The sequence below is a fragment of the Macrobrachium rosenbergii genome, chromosome 12 (genome assembly GCF_040412425.1).
Source record: "Macrobrachium rosenbergii isolate ZJJX-2024 chromosome 12, ASM4041242v1, whole genome shotgun sequence".
NCBI classification, from domain to species: domain Eukaryota; kingdom Metazoa; phylum Arthropoda; class Malacostraca; order Decapoda; family Palaemonidae; genus Macrobrachium; species Macrobrachium rosenbergii.
Window position 1 is genome coordinate 3,224,956 of NC_089752.1, and position 18,826 is coordinate 3,243,781.

The following is an 18,826-nucleotide window of genomic DNA, read 5'->3' on the forward strand; positions in this document are numbered from 1 at the left end:
GGATTCGCTGCTCATAGACATACATTTTCTTTTAATAAATAATGAGACCAGTCAGCCGATTGCCTATTGGTTCTAATGAATGCGTAACAATATCAGTATAAGGCTGAATTAAATCCTATCCTCCAAAAATAACAATGGACACTTCATCTGCGTCGCTTTTATCACTTTTGTTTCTAACACTTTCCAACAGCTGGGGCAATCGGATGAGCTAAACGAGCAAGAAGTTGAACCGAGATGACGCATAAAACCTTTCTTATCAGTAATAAATACGAAATTAATCTAATTAATCATAGCTCCCAGAGATACTAGCGGTCACTGCGCCATAATTCTCTCTTATCTTTGTTTTTTGGTGAGTTGGCTTAGGATTATTTTGCTCTCCTTTTTCTCCGTTTGCATTGCGTTTGGAATTCCTAGGTGGTCTTTCTATATTGTGGCTGACGTCATCATAACTGCACATTTACTTCAAGGTAAATTATGTAATTCGTGATTATGAATAATGTTCTTTCTTTGCGTTTAGAATCTGATCTTCTCAGAAAATACTTATTTTTTTAGGATAGAATTTTTTTTGACACTGCTGCCAATGTAGAGCCTCATAAGGTGATACCTAGATCTGATATTTTATATTGGGCATTGCGCCCCCATTTTGACTTAAGACGGCAGATTTGCACGTGGTATCATAATTGTTAGGTGTTTTTTTCGTTACATTTTCCCCCAAAATCGTAGAGACACCTACTCACGACTTTATGAAGACTTGGGTTACCGGAATGTTGATTTTCATTTCTAGCCTTCCCTTTTTGAAAGGGCGCGTCTGTGGCTTCCGTCGAGTCAGGTTTCACCCTTTTTCATACCCGTCTCGTTTTTCTCTAATCTTAAATTTGGGAGTATTGAGGATTACTGACAAGACCATTCACTGTTACATCAGTATTCCCATGAAAAAGAAAGATATTTCTAAGGGAAATATCCAGCAACAACCCATAATTACTCATTCTCTTTCTCACTGCTTTACGAGAAGCACATTTCAACATATCTTGTGTGATAAAAAAAAATCGTGATTCTATTTTAGTACGTGAGTCTTTTACTCTCATTATTGTTTTTCGCTCACATAAAGACGTCTTTAGTCGGCCACTAACCCTTGCGTTTCAAGCTTCGAAAAATAAGTGGTAGTTCACAATATCTGACGAACTCGGCACTCGTCCAGGAGAGAGAGAGAGAGAGAGAGAGAGAGAGAGAGAGAGAGAGAGAGAGAGAGAGAGAGAGATTATAAACCCTTGAAAATCTCAACACCCGTAGCAGTTTCACATTTTAAACTTCATATACATTCGTATTGGCGTTAAGAACTCCATCCCACACCTCAATAACATTCTTTATGCGGTGGCACATTAGCGTCTCTTATGTTATCCCGAGATGTTTATGGGAACCTTACTTCAGTGCAGAATAACTTTGGTATAAACACATTGGTCGCCCTTCAGTTGCAGAGTAGCAGGCAGCAGATTTCTCTTAAGTTAAGGTGAGATTTACAAAGTTGTTGAAAACCCTTAACATCAAGCATAAAATTATGAAGAGGCGAAGTGTTGAGGATCAGTGATTCCTCTCTCTCTCTCTCTCTCTCTCTCTCTCTCTCTCTCTCTCTCTCTCTCAAGATGGACGATCCTTTGTACAATGATTTTAATAAAAAAAAATATATATAAAGTCACACTGTACATTATTAGGGTTGGAATTCAAACATTTTATTATATTTTAATTATATTTATCGGTCAATGTAGATGAGTCACTGTAGACAGAATGGTTACTCAGACGACAGCCACCACGCACTCACGCTTGCATCAATATTTGTCAATAAAAAATTATATATATATATAATATATATATATATATATATATATATATATATATATATATATATATATATATATATATATATATATATATATATATATATATATATATATATATATATATATATATATATATACATGTATTTATATATTTAGGAAAAGTTGTCGACATATTGGAACACGTCAAAATAATGTAAATACTCTTTGCCTTCATTAATACACTTACCTGCTGTCTACTCCATGACTTCCGTTATTTTTTGTTCACATATTCGCCGACTTATCTACTGACTTAATGTTGAAGAGGTAGGCGTTTGGCGGAAGAGACTATTCTGACATACTTAAGGAAATCCCCCAAGACCCGAAACCTTATGAATAGTGTCTTATCAGTCAGAATCTCTTTCATGTTATCGCTCATGTAACACCGCAAACACCGGTCGATAAACAAACAAAGGCAGACACGAGAGGAACGTGTTTTATCTTTCTTTCTAAATCGGAACAGGGAAAGAAATACTCCGGTATTATGAAAATACATCGCCAGTTTTTTTGAAGGCTGAAATATCAGAAGGAAGTAATGATATACGGTGAGGATAAACTAAACGCATTTAGATATGATTAGTATGAGTGTGCGGTGCAGTCACTTGACTTAGAGAGGTATTATTGAAGTAATCCAGAAAAAGATGATGACAGTGAAATGATAAATATTCAGTCCAGTGATGATCAGTGATTTCATGAGCGACGGTCGTATACGTCCAGTACAGAAATTTCTTGTAGGGGGTTAGTTCCGTCCGAGCACCTCATGCGGTGCTCTGTGGGCATTACTCAAGGTTCTTTGTAGCGTCCCTTCGACCCATAGCTGCAACCCCTTTCGTTCCTTTTACTGTACCTCCTTTCGTAGTCGCTTTCTTCCATCTTATTTTCCACTCTCCTAACAGTTGATTCATAGTGCAACTGCGAGGTTTTCCTCCTGTTACACATTTCAAGCCTTTTGCTGTCAATTCCGTTTCAGCGCTGAATGACCTCGTTGGTCCCAGTGCTTGGCTGTTGGTCTGATTTCTATATTCAATTCAATTCAGTGCTGAAATTACACGCCGCCTTTCTGGAAGTCCTGGGAATGCTGACAGTGACTGAATTGACGGCGAGTTGAATTGAACGTCACAAGACCAACAGTTTCTCGCTCATCGGTAATTTTCGCAATCAGGACACACATTGTTTCCTGCTCGTTAAAAAAATTCATTCTCAGTGTAGGTGAAAAGTTTGTAACAATTACAATGTGTGGTTTTGACCTTCCCTTCCACAATTCTTATCACCTGGCGAGGCATATATAACAGTTATCATTATTTATATAAATATTACTGCTGTCATTGCAGCATTTATTATTATTAGTATCATAATTATATATTATTATCTGAACACGCACAGTTCCAGACTGTGTAATTTTCATAGTCTAATTATCTGTTCTGTCAGTGTATTTGCGAGAGAGAGAGAGAGAGAGAGAGAGAGAGAGAAGAAGCTCGTCATGGAATGGGTAAAGATGATTAATGGGAACTTTGTATTTCTTAGAATCATATGAGCATACTCATACTTTCATTGAATTCTGGTTAGTTTGGAATAAGTATCACGTTAACAACTAAATGTCGGCAAAGACGACTGCTTACTGAAGAGAACAAAGAAAAAGAAAATAGAAAAGTTCTTAAGTGAATAACAGAGATTTCTACAGTAAAGATTAAACGTCGATCTGACGCCTTTGACGTCATCGAGATTAAAGTAAAGATAGAAAAAAAATATTTTAAACACACACTGAAGACTAATACATTTCTGAGTTGTAACTTTTACTGGAATCTCAGTATGGCTGAGTTTATGTGAGCTGAGCATCTAAAAAAAAAGTATAAGGATTTTTCCTACCTACTGCAATCCACAGGCAATGACTTTTTTTCACTCAACCTCGAAACCGTGGAATTTGGGGTTTCATAAAAAGAAATCCTTCCGTCATCTGTGGGGATTTCCTGTCTTTAGGCAGAGAATTATTGTTATTTTTATGAAAGCGTATTCATTTCCAAGGCAGAGGCGTGTGTGAAAAGAGAGAAAAAAAAAGGTAAGAGAAGAGAAATGCAATAAAACGCGGAAGATAAAAGAACCCAGGAAAGAGGAGAATGTTGTGTCATAGAGTCCAGTGCTGGTGTTGAAATTGGATTTATCGTCTCAGTCATTTGAAATCGATGTCTATTATATGTCGATAAAGACGAGAGAGATTTGGGAAAGTAATTCCTTCCTACTTCATGAGTCTCTCACCTTTACGTAACATGTCTTAAAGGACGTTCAGCTCTAAACTCAGGTTTTCGAATGCTTCTGTCAATTGTGAGCTGAATATTATGGTGCAGTGGAAGATTTTTGATAAAAAATTTATGTATTTGGTTTCAGTATACTCTAGGAAACACTTTCGTTCATTTAAGTCTGTCCGGAAACATTTGTCAACTATGTCCTCAGTAGGGTGTGGCCTAAATCTAGGAATAATTTTCTATTATATATATGTTCTCGTATTTCTTCACAGTATCAAACACTGTAAAGCAAAAATATCTAATTAAAAATTACAGACACTGGAGAAAAAATTAAAAAAGAAAAATAGTTAGAAAACAAAACAAAGTCACAAACATTTAAGTTTATTTCAGCGAACGTCAAAGCACCTGTGGTGAAGAGACTTTGCTTTATCCGTCAACGTACAAACAAACAAACAGGCAACCCAGGAGGGGGCAAGTCGTGATGAAAACATGCTCTCCTTGCGCAGCTGATAACAACCTGACTGTAGGGGGTACTTTGGCCCGACACTGGTTTAATGCCACGTTGTACTTTGCAGTTTAAAACTACGTCTATTTAGAAGTGGATCCTATTCACAGCTGTATTTACAATTCTTTCAAAAGGAGAGGCAAATTAACATGTGGCACATGTGAAATAACATGTGGCATATGAGAATATAAGTGCTATTAACGCGTGAGAGAGAGAGAGAGAGAGAGAGAGAGAGAGAGAGAGAGAGAGAGAAGAGAATCTTTTCACCTTGGAAGTATTTCAATGAGGTGCTTATGAGCACCACTGCCCCAGCTACCTTCCCTCCTCCCCCTGGTACCCGTCCTCCATGAAACATGGCCGTAGTTCACGAAGGGTAACAGAGAGTCTCTGTTGAAGGAGCTGCCACCTTTGATGTCGATTTTAACTTCTTATCTATTCAGTATTTACTGCCGCTAGAGGCCTCCTGAGCGTCTCATTAAATAAGCGAAATTGCCAAATTCTGGGCGGACGTTTGATGGCGTCCCATAATGACTCTTTGTTCCCTTTGCGTCGATAATCACTTTTTAGACACTTCCAAAGTTATCAAGCCCCTGCAACGGCCCTTATCATCTCTAGCACATGGAAACAGCTTAGAATTTTGGGACACAAACATACGCATAAAGGGAAGGGGAGCGTGTAAAGGAATGAAGCTACTGCATGATGAAAGTCAGAGAACAGAAAATATAAAGCAGCGCCTTTATTGAAAATACTTCAGAGTATATTAAAGCAATAAAGAGATGCATTAATTGGGATACAAACTTACGTCACAAACATTTTCGTCGTATAGCACTCGTTTCTTTTCCTGTTTCTTTCATTCTCTTTTCCTGTTGGGGGTGACTTTTTCTGAAGCCTGAAAAACGGCGCTGGTGACAAACAAACTATCGTCAGAGCTTCATCGAATATTTGGCCGAGGTTTTTGCTCCTCGAAGTCGCAATACTAGAAGAGCGGAGCGGGGTTGTCTGTCGGCCCTTGAGATGAATATCATTCAGAACTGCCTTGGCCAAATTGACACTTGTGAATTAAATTTTGTAACACCTAGGTGTTTAAAGGGTGTTGGGATGGGGGTGGGATAGTGGGGGGAGGGGGTTGAGAGTCTCCTCTTAACTTGTGTTGCTTAAAATTAGGTCGCACAGGATCATTAATGATGCATTTGCTGTGTTTACTGAAGTGCTTGCAGGCGAAGAGACTCTACCCTCTTACACTGAAGATTCTTTTCTGAACAATGCGGAAATCTCAGAGAATTGTGTTTTTCTATCTTTTCTTGTCGCCGGAGGAGCAAAGTAATAAGCTTCAGCATAAATACTCGATCTCTTTCTCGCTTTATTTATGCTAGCAACTTTTAATGAGCAGGGTCAATGCATGTGCGACCTCCTGGGTAAGTCAGAGATCTTCGATGCATAAGCCCGTGAATTTCTGCAGGGCGAGAAACATGGTTAACAATTTCTTTTCGTTTGTAGGTAAATATAAAATATATATATATATATATATATATATATATAATATATATATATATATATATAATATATATATATATATATATATATATATATATATATATATATATATATATATATATATATATATATATATATATATATATATATATATATATATATATATATATACACTTTACTATAAGTAGCCTCAGTATCACTTGTAAAGAGGAGCAGAATTGCTTATGATTTGATAAAGGAAATATTCTTTTCCAGTGATCCTTGTGTCTTATGAGGCAATCAATTATGGTCTGTTTTACGGAAGCTATTTATGATGCTAAACAAAGGGAGCCGTTCAGTACCGGCTTCTTTATTGACATTTGAAGGACTTCCTTTGGCTAGCACCGTCTAAGTAACTGTATAAAGCCTGGCTGAGTCATCTTAAGTCCCTGTGGGAATTCGAAAATTCAAATGCCACAAGCGGTGGAAGACTGACCGCCTTTCGGGAGACAGGAAGAAATAAAGAAATATAAAGACGATAACGAAGATGAGGGAAGGGAAGATGGATGATCGTTAAAACTCATTGGTTGAAGGGGAGGAGAATGGGAAAAGGGAAGAATGAGAGGGGAGAAGGAGGAGGAGGAATAATTAGATGATCACCTGATGCCTGGTCCTCTGATGAGTTGCTCAGCCGGTGAATACAATGCTTCTTTGAACCCCCAGATGATCGATCCGTTTAGCCTCAATAAACCTGAAAATACGATGGTTGGTCTCCCGCACTCATCTCCCTAAGTCTCAAGGGACACAGGTCTTCTTATGCACAGCTAACGCAGTAGATATGAAAAGACGGGTCTCTTTGTAGATGAAATGAAGATTGTCTTGTACAGATGAATAAAACCGTTAAAATTTATTTTTATGGTGTGTTTTTTCTTGTATTTACTGTTAAATTGGCTTTCTTTCACTTGTGAGAACGGATAAATTTACGTTTGTCAAATGCTAATATTTAGTTATTACTGCCGGACATACTTCTACGGTGTTATTTCCTCTTATATTTACTTTTAACGTATTTTATGCCGTTTCTTTCACCAATATTTCCTATTACGTTTACTTTTGTAGAGAAACTTCACTCCTATTTATAGTTATTCTAATTTTAAAAACCCTCATAATAATTTTTCTTCTGCCTCTTTCTTCTCACCCTAAAGTATGGCTTGGAATCTGCGATGCAGAGGGTTAATTAAGTGGTATTGAAGGCTACCTCAGGTCTCGTGTTACAATGGTGTCCATCTTTTACGTTTCATTCTTTCCTTTCCGTGTCTTCCCCCTTAAGTGTCGAATGTCTTTAACTTTGTCTAGCTCCAGCTGTCAACTGTCATTTTAGGCCTTCGATCCAGTGGTCTGCTTCAAATAATAATAATAATAATAATCTCGTCTTCCTCCGCGTCAATCTCTTCCTGACAGTATTATGCTGAGTCACCTCTATTTCAATTACATCCACACTGCTCTAATTTGTTTTAGAGAATGAAATAGTGCCTATTTTGGTAATTTCAGTCCATTGCATTATCTCGTGTGCAGATTGCCAGAGAACTGACCCATGGGCGAAGAATTCCATTACATTTTTAGGTATGAAAACCCTCCAAGCGGAAAACTTATTTTTTCTCCCCTTTGGGCAGTTTTTATGTTCACCTTTCAGAAAAAGGAAGGGTGGCTCCTCAAAATCACTAAGGAAACTTGATGTTACTGTAGACATTTTTTATACTTTCAACTGTTAGGGAAACATACACAAATGGTTAGGCTTATCTGTTCACACAAGCACACACACACACACACACACACACACACACATATATATATATATATATATATATATATATATATATATATATATACACACGCATACATACATACATACATAGACATCAAGGGCAGATGGAAGGGCACACGAACAATTAACATCGTTTATTGATGCCGAAGGCGTTTAGCAGTATTCCATTGCATTTTCAAGGCTGCAGTGAAAATACATTTTTAAATTAAAACAAAAAACGTCACTACATAAAATCCAATTATAGAAATACGTTTTTTATATTCTCTAATACAAACCTACCCATTACGCGGCTAAAAAGTGCCTAAACCTCAAGTCGTGAGGTCTTTCTCATACTGGGATACAGCTATTATTTTGAAGTTTCTCATATCAATCTATGTTTTGCAGATTGCAGAGTGATAGGTGTTTGATAATTCAGGTCTGGACAATTTGCATCCCGTCCTAAGACAAACGCCTAGTTGGCTACACACATGGACTTTCAGTAGGCGTCTCGTACAAACACACACACACACACACATATATATATATATATATATATATATATATATATATATATATATATATATATATATATATATATATATATATATATATATATATATGTACTTATTCATCTGTAACTGACATTCCTGAATCTGGGCTGTATATATGACCGATAATCACTCGAATATAATTCAAAACATTATTAAAGAATTTTCTTTGGTTTTGATGAAATATGTGCTTATGTAGTCAGCTGTATGAACTTGGCTATGGAATTTATGGCATAACCAGTGGGGAATTGCAGATTGCATTTCTGTCTTCTGTTTATTGCAGGGTACTTAAAACCCAAATGTATTCAGAGCAATGATGATAGGTAAATTATTTGTCAATATTTATAGGACAAATAGACTGGATATACACCCAGAAGTTATAAGAGAAAGATTAAAATATTATCGAAACTTTAATCGCTAAATACTTGGAATATCGTAATCACGTAGTTAAATGCATAAGCAAATACGTAATCAGATTTTTATGGGAAGGCGTGAAAATAAAAGGTTTTATTACGATGACGTCCTCTGAGGTCTATACCCCAGCAAATTTAGTCCTTTTACTAAGTATAACTTTAGGTTGCTTTTGATTGTTCTGTGTTTCTTTCTGTATAGAAATAAAGGCGATCTGACAGATCTCACTGGAGAGTTTTATCAACGGTAACCAGAGAAGTGTATTTAAGAACTTTCCTTTTGTAGCCTGGGACGAGAGTAATGGTCTGTTAATAGAATTTCTTAATTGAATTTCTTTATTATCTTCGTTATAAACGCAGTATGCACAATTTATGGAACCACAGTCCTTCAGCATATTAAATAGTCATTTGATAAAACATGTATGCTAACTAATAATTAACTTTCAGTTCAGAACTGATGACGGATAACTAAAAAAGGAAGTAAATCCATTACAGCGACGTGATGTAGGTAACGTCGCGAAAGAATCTTCGTCTGTTGGTGATGATGATCGAGTGCATCTCTTGCTGGATAATGAAAGGTATCAGATGTTGAGCGCGTCATGCAGGAGCCCTGTTCCCGAAGTGCACCAGATGGAAAGGGAGCCGAGTGCATCTCTCGTGGTGCAACTCGATCCTCTCCTCGTCAGGAAGTTTGGCCGCGAGAGTTTGCTTGGAAGGAGCCGAAATTAAAAGTTAAAGCCAGGAGAAGAAGAAGAAGATGAAGAAGAAGAACACACTGGAGATGGAATTTTATTCGTTATTTTTACTGTTTTTGTTCGGGTAAACTCAAAGATCCTTACTATCAAAATATTGACGCAATTAATGTATAAGCTATGTGGTGTAAGTTGAAAAGTTCGAGAGGTCAGCTTTCTAACTGAGTTCAGATCGTGACCAAAATTATGGTGTATAATAATCATGCTAGAATGGAGCGTTATCGATTAGGACACACTAGGGCAATTGGCTGAACGAGCTCTGTCCAGTCGAATTGACTGGAACCTTGTTACCGTTGAGACAGACAACAATGGACGCAACACAGACTCCATTCTGACTGTCATGCCAGCTGCCGTCTATCAGGTTCAGGCTGCTGATCAATACCGTCTCATTATCATACCACACGAAGGCTTACTTCGTAATGAATGCTTCGTCACCTTGACTGAAATTATCGACGGTTGAGAGAGAGAGAGAGAGAGAGAGAGAGAGAGAGAGAGAGAGAGGAGAGAGAGAGAGGGAGGTATGGAAAAATGCGTTATAAGACCATTGGGTTATTGTAAGCAGTTACAGAGAACGAAATGAAAACACCATGAAGAACAATTATAGGAAACTTTCAGCTCGAGATGGTCTCAATCCTAAGTTTTCTATCGCAGTTTCCCTAGGAAAACCACCGCACGGTCTCGGACCTTTGGTCAAAACTACTTACCTACGATTCATAAGCCAATGGACAGAGCGTTCGAACATTTTTATTATCACAGGCTTTTATTTAACTAGACTTCTGTGTCTGTCTGTCTGTTTGGGTCAAAACTTGGAACTCAATTTTCGACCTGTTCCCTTCGTCGATGGACTTGAAATTTTGCATGGTTACTTAGTCCCGGTGACAATACAACCATATATGATCAGTAGGTCGGCAGTGATCTCTAGTGACCCTACAGTGACCTCGAGTTCGAGTCTCCGGCCGGTTAATGAAGAATTAAGAGGAATTTATTTTGGTGATAGAAATTGATTTCTCGCTATAATGTGGTTCGGATTCCACAGTAGGCTGTAGGTCCCGTTGCTAAGTAACCAATTGGTTCTTAGCCACGTAAAATAAATCTAATCGTTCGGGCCAGCCCTAGGAGAGCTGTTAATCAGCTCAGTGGTCTGGTAAAACTAAGGTATACTTAACTTTCTCCCAGTATCTCGGGATTTGTATGAAGTGAATAACTCTTCGGATTTTTCATACCGCCTTTGACTCAGTAGAACAAGTTTATAACTCTACCGATTTTTCAAACCTTCTTTGGCTCGACAGGATATCACATTAATTTTTGTTAGCTACAATCATGAATCGGTTACAGTTTCTGTCAAAACTAAAAAGTATAAAATAAAAAAATTCATTAAAATGTACTAAAAAGTAAAAAAATATTTTTTTTGAGATACACCAGGATTTTCTTGCAATTAACCATGTCTACAAAAATAAAAGCGTTGGCCCCAAACATGGAACGAAATGCTGCAAGAAAAGAAATATATTTTTTTAATTTCTTGTAGCATTTCCTTCCATGCTTGGGGCCACGGTTTTATTTTTGTAGACATGATTAATTGTAAGAAAATCCTGGTGTGTTGCAAAAAATTACTTTTTATTTTTTAGTGCATTTTAATAAAAGAGTGTTAACATTTTTTTTTATTTTTAATGTGTTTTTCTTGAACATTATTGGTATTTATACTGAACGGAAGTAATTATCTTTCAAAAAGCAGTTTCCAAAATACCTCTGGCGCTTGCGTTTGTCATCAGAAAAAATGTAGGACATGGGTTTGAGAAATGTAGCCTTCAGATTTAACTCGCACCAAGAGTTGACCTTTTGACCTTAAATCGAAGTTGGGGAGTTTAATCTCGTGGACGTCTGTCTAAAAAAAATAAAAATACGTTTTTAGACACTGAACATGTCATCAGGAAGTAATCCAAAGGAGTTTGGGCGGAAACATAAAGCGGTATTGCCATTTAACCTATCAATCTTAAAGACTGTGGAAGATAGAAACTGGAAACTAAATTTACAGAATCTCTTAAACCCAGGGTAACGGGAGTCCTATACTTCAGAGACGGAATAAAAGGAAGAAATACCATTTTGAAACCTTCTATATAATTTGCTTATTTTCAAACGCGTCAAGGCTTGAACTCTGACTGATTGTATGCGAAAAAAACTTCCTTTGTTTGTAGATTTTGCTGTTTTCTTGCGCACATTTCTCATAAGCCCAGAAAAGCTGAGTATCCTGTCTGTATCCAGAGTTTTATGCAAGTTTGCAGAGAACTGGAAGAATGAAAAAAGCTAATTGTTCTTGATTCCGAACGGACGATTTACTTCATTTCCACTTAAGGTATAGCGGTTTGACGGAAGATAATGTTTAATTATTCACTCCTGCATTAGGCAGAGGTGTTCTTTTTGTGCGTCCATGCATTTTGGTGCTTTGTGTGTATATGACTGAAGTTAATAAAAAATAAAAAGGCAATATATTTAAAAGTAATGGAGCTATTGTAAAATCAATGAGTTTAACGTCGCGTTTTTGTACACAATAGTTTTGGCGTTGTCATAAAGAATATTAAAAATTTACTTTTAAATAATTGCAGAATGAAGTATGATCATGAAATGCAGTAAAATAATATTCGTGATGTTGTAAATAACAGGACATGGTAATCAAACCCAGACCAATTTATGGACCTTACTCACTGATCAACGGTAACCTTGAACCATAAAGTTCACTGAAAATATATGAATGTAAAAAGTGTGTAATATCTTCTTGAAGATATTACAACTGAAAAATCTCTGATTAATAATGTTTTAAATATTAGCTCTATTAAAAAAATCTTAATATTTGTTAATTTTTATAAGACTGAGTGTAATCTTAATGTTTCCTTCATGGCTTTCTATAACATCTAACCTTTGAAAAGTGATTTGTTCATTTCCTTTAAAATTTAGCTTAGGAAACGTTTGTACTTTTTTTCCACCTTGAATAAATACTTTGAAATTGCGATTTTTCTCTGTTTTTCCGGCCCTCCTTATCATATATATATATATATATATATATATATATATATATATATATATATATATATATATATATATATATATATATATATTATATATATATATATATATATATATATAGACATACATACATACATACACACACATGACAGGTGGCTCAGATACCGACTGCGTAGTAGATATGGGAAAATAAAATTATTATATAGACGTCGCTTAATTAAGGATCCCGTAAATATGTGTACATGTAAACTTATACACTTGAACTAATTTACACATCGATAAGTTATATTATGACAAACTTGTCCTGTACTGACGAGCTACAAGATGGTAGTTCCGTTTCTCTCATGCATTGAAAAACAATTGGTATTGTCTTTGAATAGTTTAAGCGCCGTTTAGGTAGCTTTGGCAAACTCGCATACATGCTACCTACCTTTTCCATGAACAAATAATTTCAACTTCGATCATAAACTTATTTCAATACTGATTAACTGGGCAGCAAAGACCATTCATTGGAAAATAAATGCGATGAAAGTTAAAAAAAGATTTCTTCAACGTCTATTGGTATACTGGCAATGTTATACAATACTCTCGACTTCCTTGGCGTTGATCTGATACAGGCATATGAATACTCGTGAGTTTGTCTCTCTCTCTTGTCAAAGCAAGATATATGGATAAAATTCTTGGAGTCATTATCCAGCATTGGCTGCATTGTATTGGTTCATGCCTTGATACCTTTATCCGGGCGTAGAGGTGATGATAATACGGATGCAGGTAGAGGGGATTAATCAGGCTTTTGGACCACTGTGATATCCAGCTCTGTAATGTTCACAGTGGACTTTCTGCAAGTGTGTATGACGCACTATACGCAGTAGTGCGTCAACTGTGCTTGAGGCTGAAATGTACTGACTAACATATCAGTATCTCAATGGCCAAGTGATGGGAGGATTACATGGTGTTGGATTCTCATTTCTGTTCTTGTTTTGCAATAGTGCAAGTGAAACCAACAAGTTTGGAATAAGAAATACGTTACCTGGCCTGGAAACACGATGCTGGTTGTTTTTTTAATGCAGACATCCAGACGTATCTTTTCATTTGTCATCATTCTTTGCATTCCTTTTTCGGTCGTATCCCAGTGTTTTTATTTTTTTCAACGTGATTATCAACACTTTTATCTTCCTTATCCCAATCTGCCGTGCACCGTCTTTTCCTTCTCAGTTAAATGAATTCATAAAAAGAAATCAGATATTTTGACGAGTGATCCTTTCTTTGGGCTTTAAAATAATAATTTAAGGAACGCCTTACGTGCATCTGTCAGGCCTGAGAGCTAAAGGAACAGCTGAGGCTGACGTCATTCCATATTTTTCAGACCAAAACATTTAATTTTGTAGTTTCCTGCCTCTGTGTTCCATCCGACGCTAAATCCCCCAGAGCGTTTCTTCATCCACCTTGTCCCCTGCCTCCTTCCTCTCTCCTCTGTGTTGTTTCCATCATTACCCTCCCTCTCATCCTCCCCTTCCTTCCTCCCTTCCATCTTTCCTGTCACCCTTTCCTCTCGGCTTTTTGGCGCTTCAGAAAAGTCCTGCTCGCCTTTCCAAAGGACTTTCCCACCGATCTCCAAATCATTCCTACTCAACGTCACGGAATCTGCATTTGAGCTCAGAATTAACATTTTACCCGAATTAGCGCCTGAGGCTAATTAGCTTTTTATCCGATTTAGCTTTTCTATTTAATAATTTTTTTTTGTAAGAGATTTGTATTTGAGCAAAGCGTCATTTGAAAAAAGGATATTCATCACCTCAAGAATAATCTTCATTGATGAGCGGTATTGCTTCTCGGTCGAATTGCGGATGAAAAACTCAAAGCAATATACTTTCAGTAATGTTAACTGCATTGTGCATAATCCAGAAAGCCGGTTAAGTCGAGATGATATGTTCTGAAATAAATCCTTCCAAAGGAAATGAAGCGCTTGACAATGATATGTATATGTATATATGTATGTATATATATATATAATATATATATATATATATATATATATATATATATATATATATATATATATATATATATTATATATATATATATATATATATATATATGATATTATGTATATGTAAATATATAAATATGTTTCTGACTCATAGAGATAGAAATTTATTTCCGTGAAACACGTGCTCATGTGTTAACTAGTACCTGTATATATGTGTGTATATATATATATATATATATATATATATATATATATATATATATATATATATATATATATATATATATATATTACATACATACATACATATTTGTATGCATGCGAAACTGAGTCATACTCGTAAATAATCTTGTAAATAATCCACATCAAGAGACAAAACATGTCAAAATATTTTGCAAGGTTACCATCACGACAGCGATAGGAATGCCAAATAAAAAAAAAAAAATCTCGGGAATATTTCGCTATGAGAATATCGTCAGAAATACTCTTCCCTATTTATCTCTCTGGAAGCGCGGACTTCAAACGGATGAAGCAATGGATAAAAGTCTCTGTGCTTGTGAAAGAGTCACTTTTCGAGCTCTTTCTTGAAAGGAATTCTTAATGATCTCAACCAGGAAGTGTAACGGAGCTTGCGTAAGAGGTGCTGTCGAATGTCATCTTTCCTTTGACTCAGAGAGAGAGAGAGAGAGAGAGAGAGAGAGAGAGAGAGAGAGAGAGAGAGAGAGAGAGACGGTGTTGATGAACGTAAGGGAAAATGTATCTTTCCGCAGTAACTAAGATGTTGATTGGCGTTGAATTAAGCCAGTGTCATGACCAACTTTGTCCTATGTAGTGAGGTGTGAAAGGGAGTATCGGAGACCTGGTGTAGACCTCTGGAACCTAGCCACCCGGCAGAGAAGACACTTAGAAGGAAAATTTGTGATATTAGTGCATGGGAGAGGAGACAGTCAAAGCTGAATCGTAGAAAGGGTAAAGATCTTTCCTTGGAGAGTGAGGATCTAAAAGTTAAGAAGGAAAAAGAAATAGTTCTTAACGATAACAGGGCTTTAAGGAAGTGACTTTTTACCTCTAGAGAAAAGCAATTTAAAAAAAAAAGTTTTCAAGGCCATCACTGGAAAATGCTAATGCAACAACATTTAAAGTTTTAAGTAAATTGATGACACGCAATGAAAGCTGTAAATGAAGTGAGGATCCTTACTTTCACTTTTTCAAATGATAGGAACTTTTTTTGTAATGTACTTTTCCGGTTTCTCGACTAGTTATCGAAATATATATTGTATTGAACCATGCCCACCTTACTAATTAGGAATTATTAATAACAATATCAGTGATAGCTGCTAACAGCACTACTCTAACAGTTAACAAAAAAAAAGACCAAACCAAAGGTATAAAACATGTAAATTGCGGTAATTGTGAACTGAAACAAAACTGAAAGCGAGACCGTGTAATTGACTTAGAAGTTCTCATTGCATGGGTAATGCCTCCTGAAACCTTATAACTTAAAAGGCTAGAGAGTAGGAGTAATATGTGCCATATATATATATATATATATATATATATATATATATATATATATATATATATATATATATATATATATATATATATATATATGTACTCCTTTTAGAGAGACAGACGCCAGAAAGTAAACAAGACAGTTATACTTGCCATATTCAAACTCAAAATGCTGAATCTCTGTAGAGAAAGCTTCCAGTATTTGCCGCTGTCATGCATGCATACAAACAAATATACACACGTATAAATATATATGGATATACAGCATATATATGTGTATATATGGTATGTATGTATTCATATATATACATACATATATATATATATATATATATATATATATATATATATATATAAACCTGTCTTTTTTTATTGAGAACCAAGAATAACAACAGAGATTCCTTCACAAAGGGAGGTCGAATCTTCAACAATCACTTGAGGATGTCTGTCGCTTTTTACCTAAAGATATCCCCAAACCTCTCAATGACAGGTGGAGTTCTTCTTCGTCTTACTATTATTATCGTCAGCTTTACTATTTTAGTGTGTACACAAACACATAAACATCTACACATAGCCTATATATATATATATATATATATATATATATATATATATATATATATATATATATATATATATATATATATAAATAATATGTACATGCAATTACGCATATAAAGAAATTCCATATTTTTAATTTTTAACCAATAATATCATTCATTTACTACAAGGAGCTCATTATCTGATATTATTATTTTTAAAGATCTGTATTTCTTTTTCTTTCAGGTGACGTGGATGAGACAGCGCGATCTTCACATCCTCACTGCTGGTGTTTACACTTACTCAGCTGATGAGAGATTTAGGGTAATGAATCAGTTATTATTATTATATTATTATTATTATTATTATTATTATTATTATTGGAGACTGTGAAGAACAACCACGTTCTTTAAAGATGAGGATAAAGTAAGACACTTTAGTATGAACAATGGGATATTCTTAAAAATAGATTTAAAATCCTTAAGCTCTACGAGGACTGCTTTCCTTACCTTCCGAGGAATGGTTCTAAACCGAAAGTTTCATTTTTTCTGGGTCTCAATTTATCCTCATTATTATTATTATTATTATTATTATTATTATTATTATTATTATTATTATTATTATTATTATTATTATTATTATTATTATTATTAGCCAAGTTAGGTAATATAACATTTACCGTTTCTGACACCGTCAGAAGAACGGTGTATAATGTGACATGCGTAATATTCAATACAGTGCATTTCCTATATCTAGTATGACTGCCCGTCTCCTCTTGAAATAATTGTCTGTGTTCTAGGTATACACTAGCGGTGCTTTTTGAAGAAGCATGAGTAAAATTTGAGATACGTCCTAGGGATTGTTATCTTTTGTACGTTCATTTAATCGTTTTCCGGAGGAGAGAGAGAGAGAGAGAGAGAGAGAGAGAGAGAGAGAGAGAGTGGTGGTTTTTGTTGTAGATTAGTTCGGCTTACTGACATATGGAGCTCGTGCCAAAAAAGCAAGCCCTGAGTGTGGTAAGGTGCTGAGGGGTATGAGAGGCCTGGTTTGGACATCTTAACAAAAGACTAGTCGTGATTACGTATCAAACAATATTTCCACATCCCTTATATATTTTCTGTTAATTTAAGATAACTTTATTTCTGCGAACAATTCTAATTATCAATTCAATGAAAATTTTCCTTTTATATTCCTCAACCATATAGTTAAAAAAATAAAGTTTTGGGAAGTTATCGCATAAAAAAACAACCATATTGCTGAGAAGTGTTTTAGAGAAAAAATCTTGCTCAGTGTTCTCTGAAGATAGGACAGTCTTTTTTTATCTTTTCCGTAAAACTTCAAGAATTAAAACCTTATTTCCATTCCTGCTCTTCCAAAACTTCTAGTGGGACCCACATTTAAAACATCCTCCAGAATATTTCTTTCCCTCCTCCTCTATGAGAAGCTTTTTAATTAATCCTATTCTTTCTGGAAAGAGGGAGAGATGACTCTTGAAGTTGCCTTTTACCTGCTACGTTTTTTGCTTTTGTTTTTGTTCTGCCTCTCTTGGTAAATAAATCTGACCTTTTGGGCTGGCGCTCTTTCCCAGTAGGCTTTTTAAAAATCATCTTTATAATTGTTTATGTTTGTGGAGTCATTCGATTTGGAATTAATATTTTTGAGTTTTATCTTTTTTTCATTGATCCTTTTTGTTTATTCTCGTTTAATAAGTACCTTGGTTTTTTTTCCTTAATTGTTTCCCAAAAGAATGAAGATTAAAACCGAAGAGTTTCCACGTGTGTAGGAAGACAATGAAGGAGTCGTTGTATTTTAAACTAGGGTCTTGCCTTTTAGATTCCCTGGTGCTTTTAGAAAGATTCCAGTAGGCTAATGCCTTCTACCTTCCAACTCATTTCAATTGCAGATATATGGACTGTTGTGTTTGAAAAATGGAGATACATGTTTTATGCAGTGGCTGACAGAAATAACAATTAAAAGATGAAAGAAACCCGAATACGAAAAAAAGAGAAAGGAATTGAGTTCCAGAAGTTAGCAATTAAAGAAAACGAAGTCACTGAGCGAGATTCTTTGGCTGACTGATTTCCACAAAGTAAAGAAACATAGGTTCTAGCACACTTCCATACAGATGTAAATGCTTATGCGCATTCAAATATTCAAATGTAA

The 18,826-nt window shown here is 35.5% G+C and overlaps 1 protein-coding gene across 8 annotated transcripts in view; it reads left to right on the plus strand.

Annotated features, from left to right (window-relative positions):
- The window catches only part of LOC136844337 (zwei Ig domain protein zig-8-like), a 249,820-nt gene that overhangs the window by 209,033 nt on the left and 21,961 nt on the right, over window positions 1-18,826 (plus strand). For all 8 annotated transcript variants that reach the window (XM_067113336.1, XM_067113337.1, XM_067113332.1 and 5 more), the window contains one exon: window positions 16,910-16,987. In XM_067113336.1, the coding sequence (XP_066969437.1) occupies window positions 16,910-16,987 (78 nt within the window). The remainder of the gene's footprint in view (window positions 1-16,909; window positions 16,988-18,826) is intronic.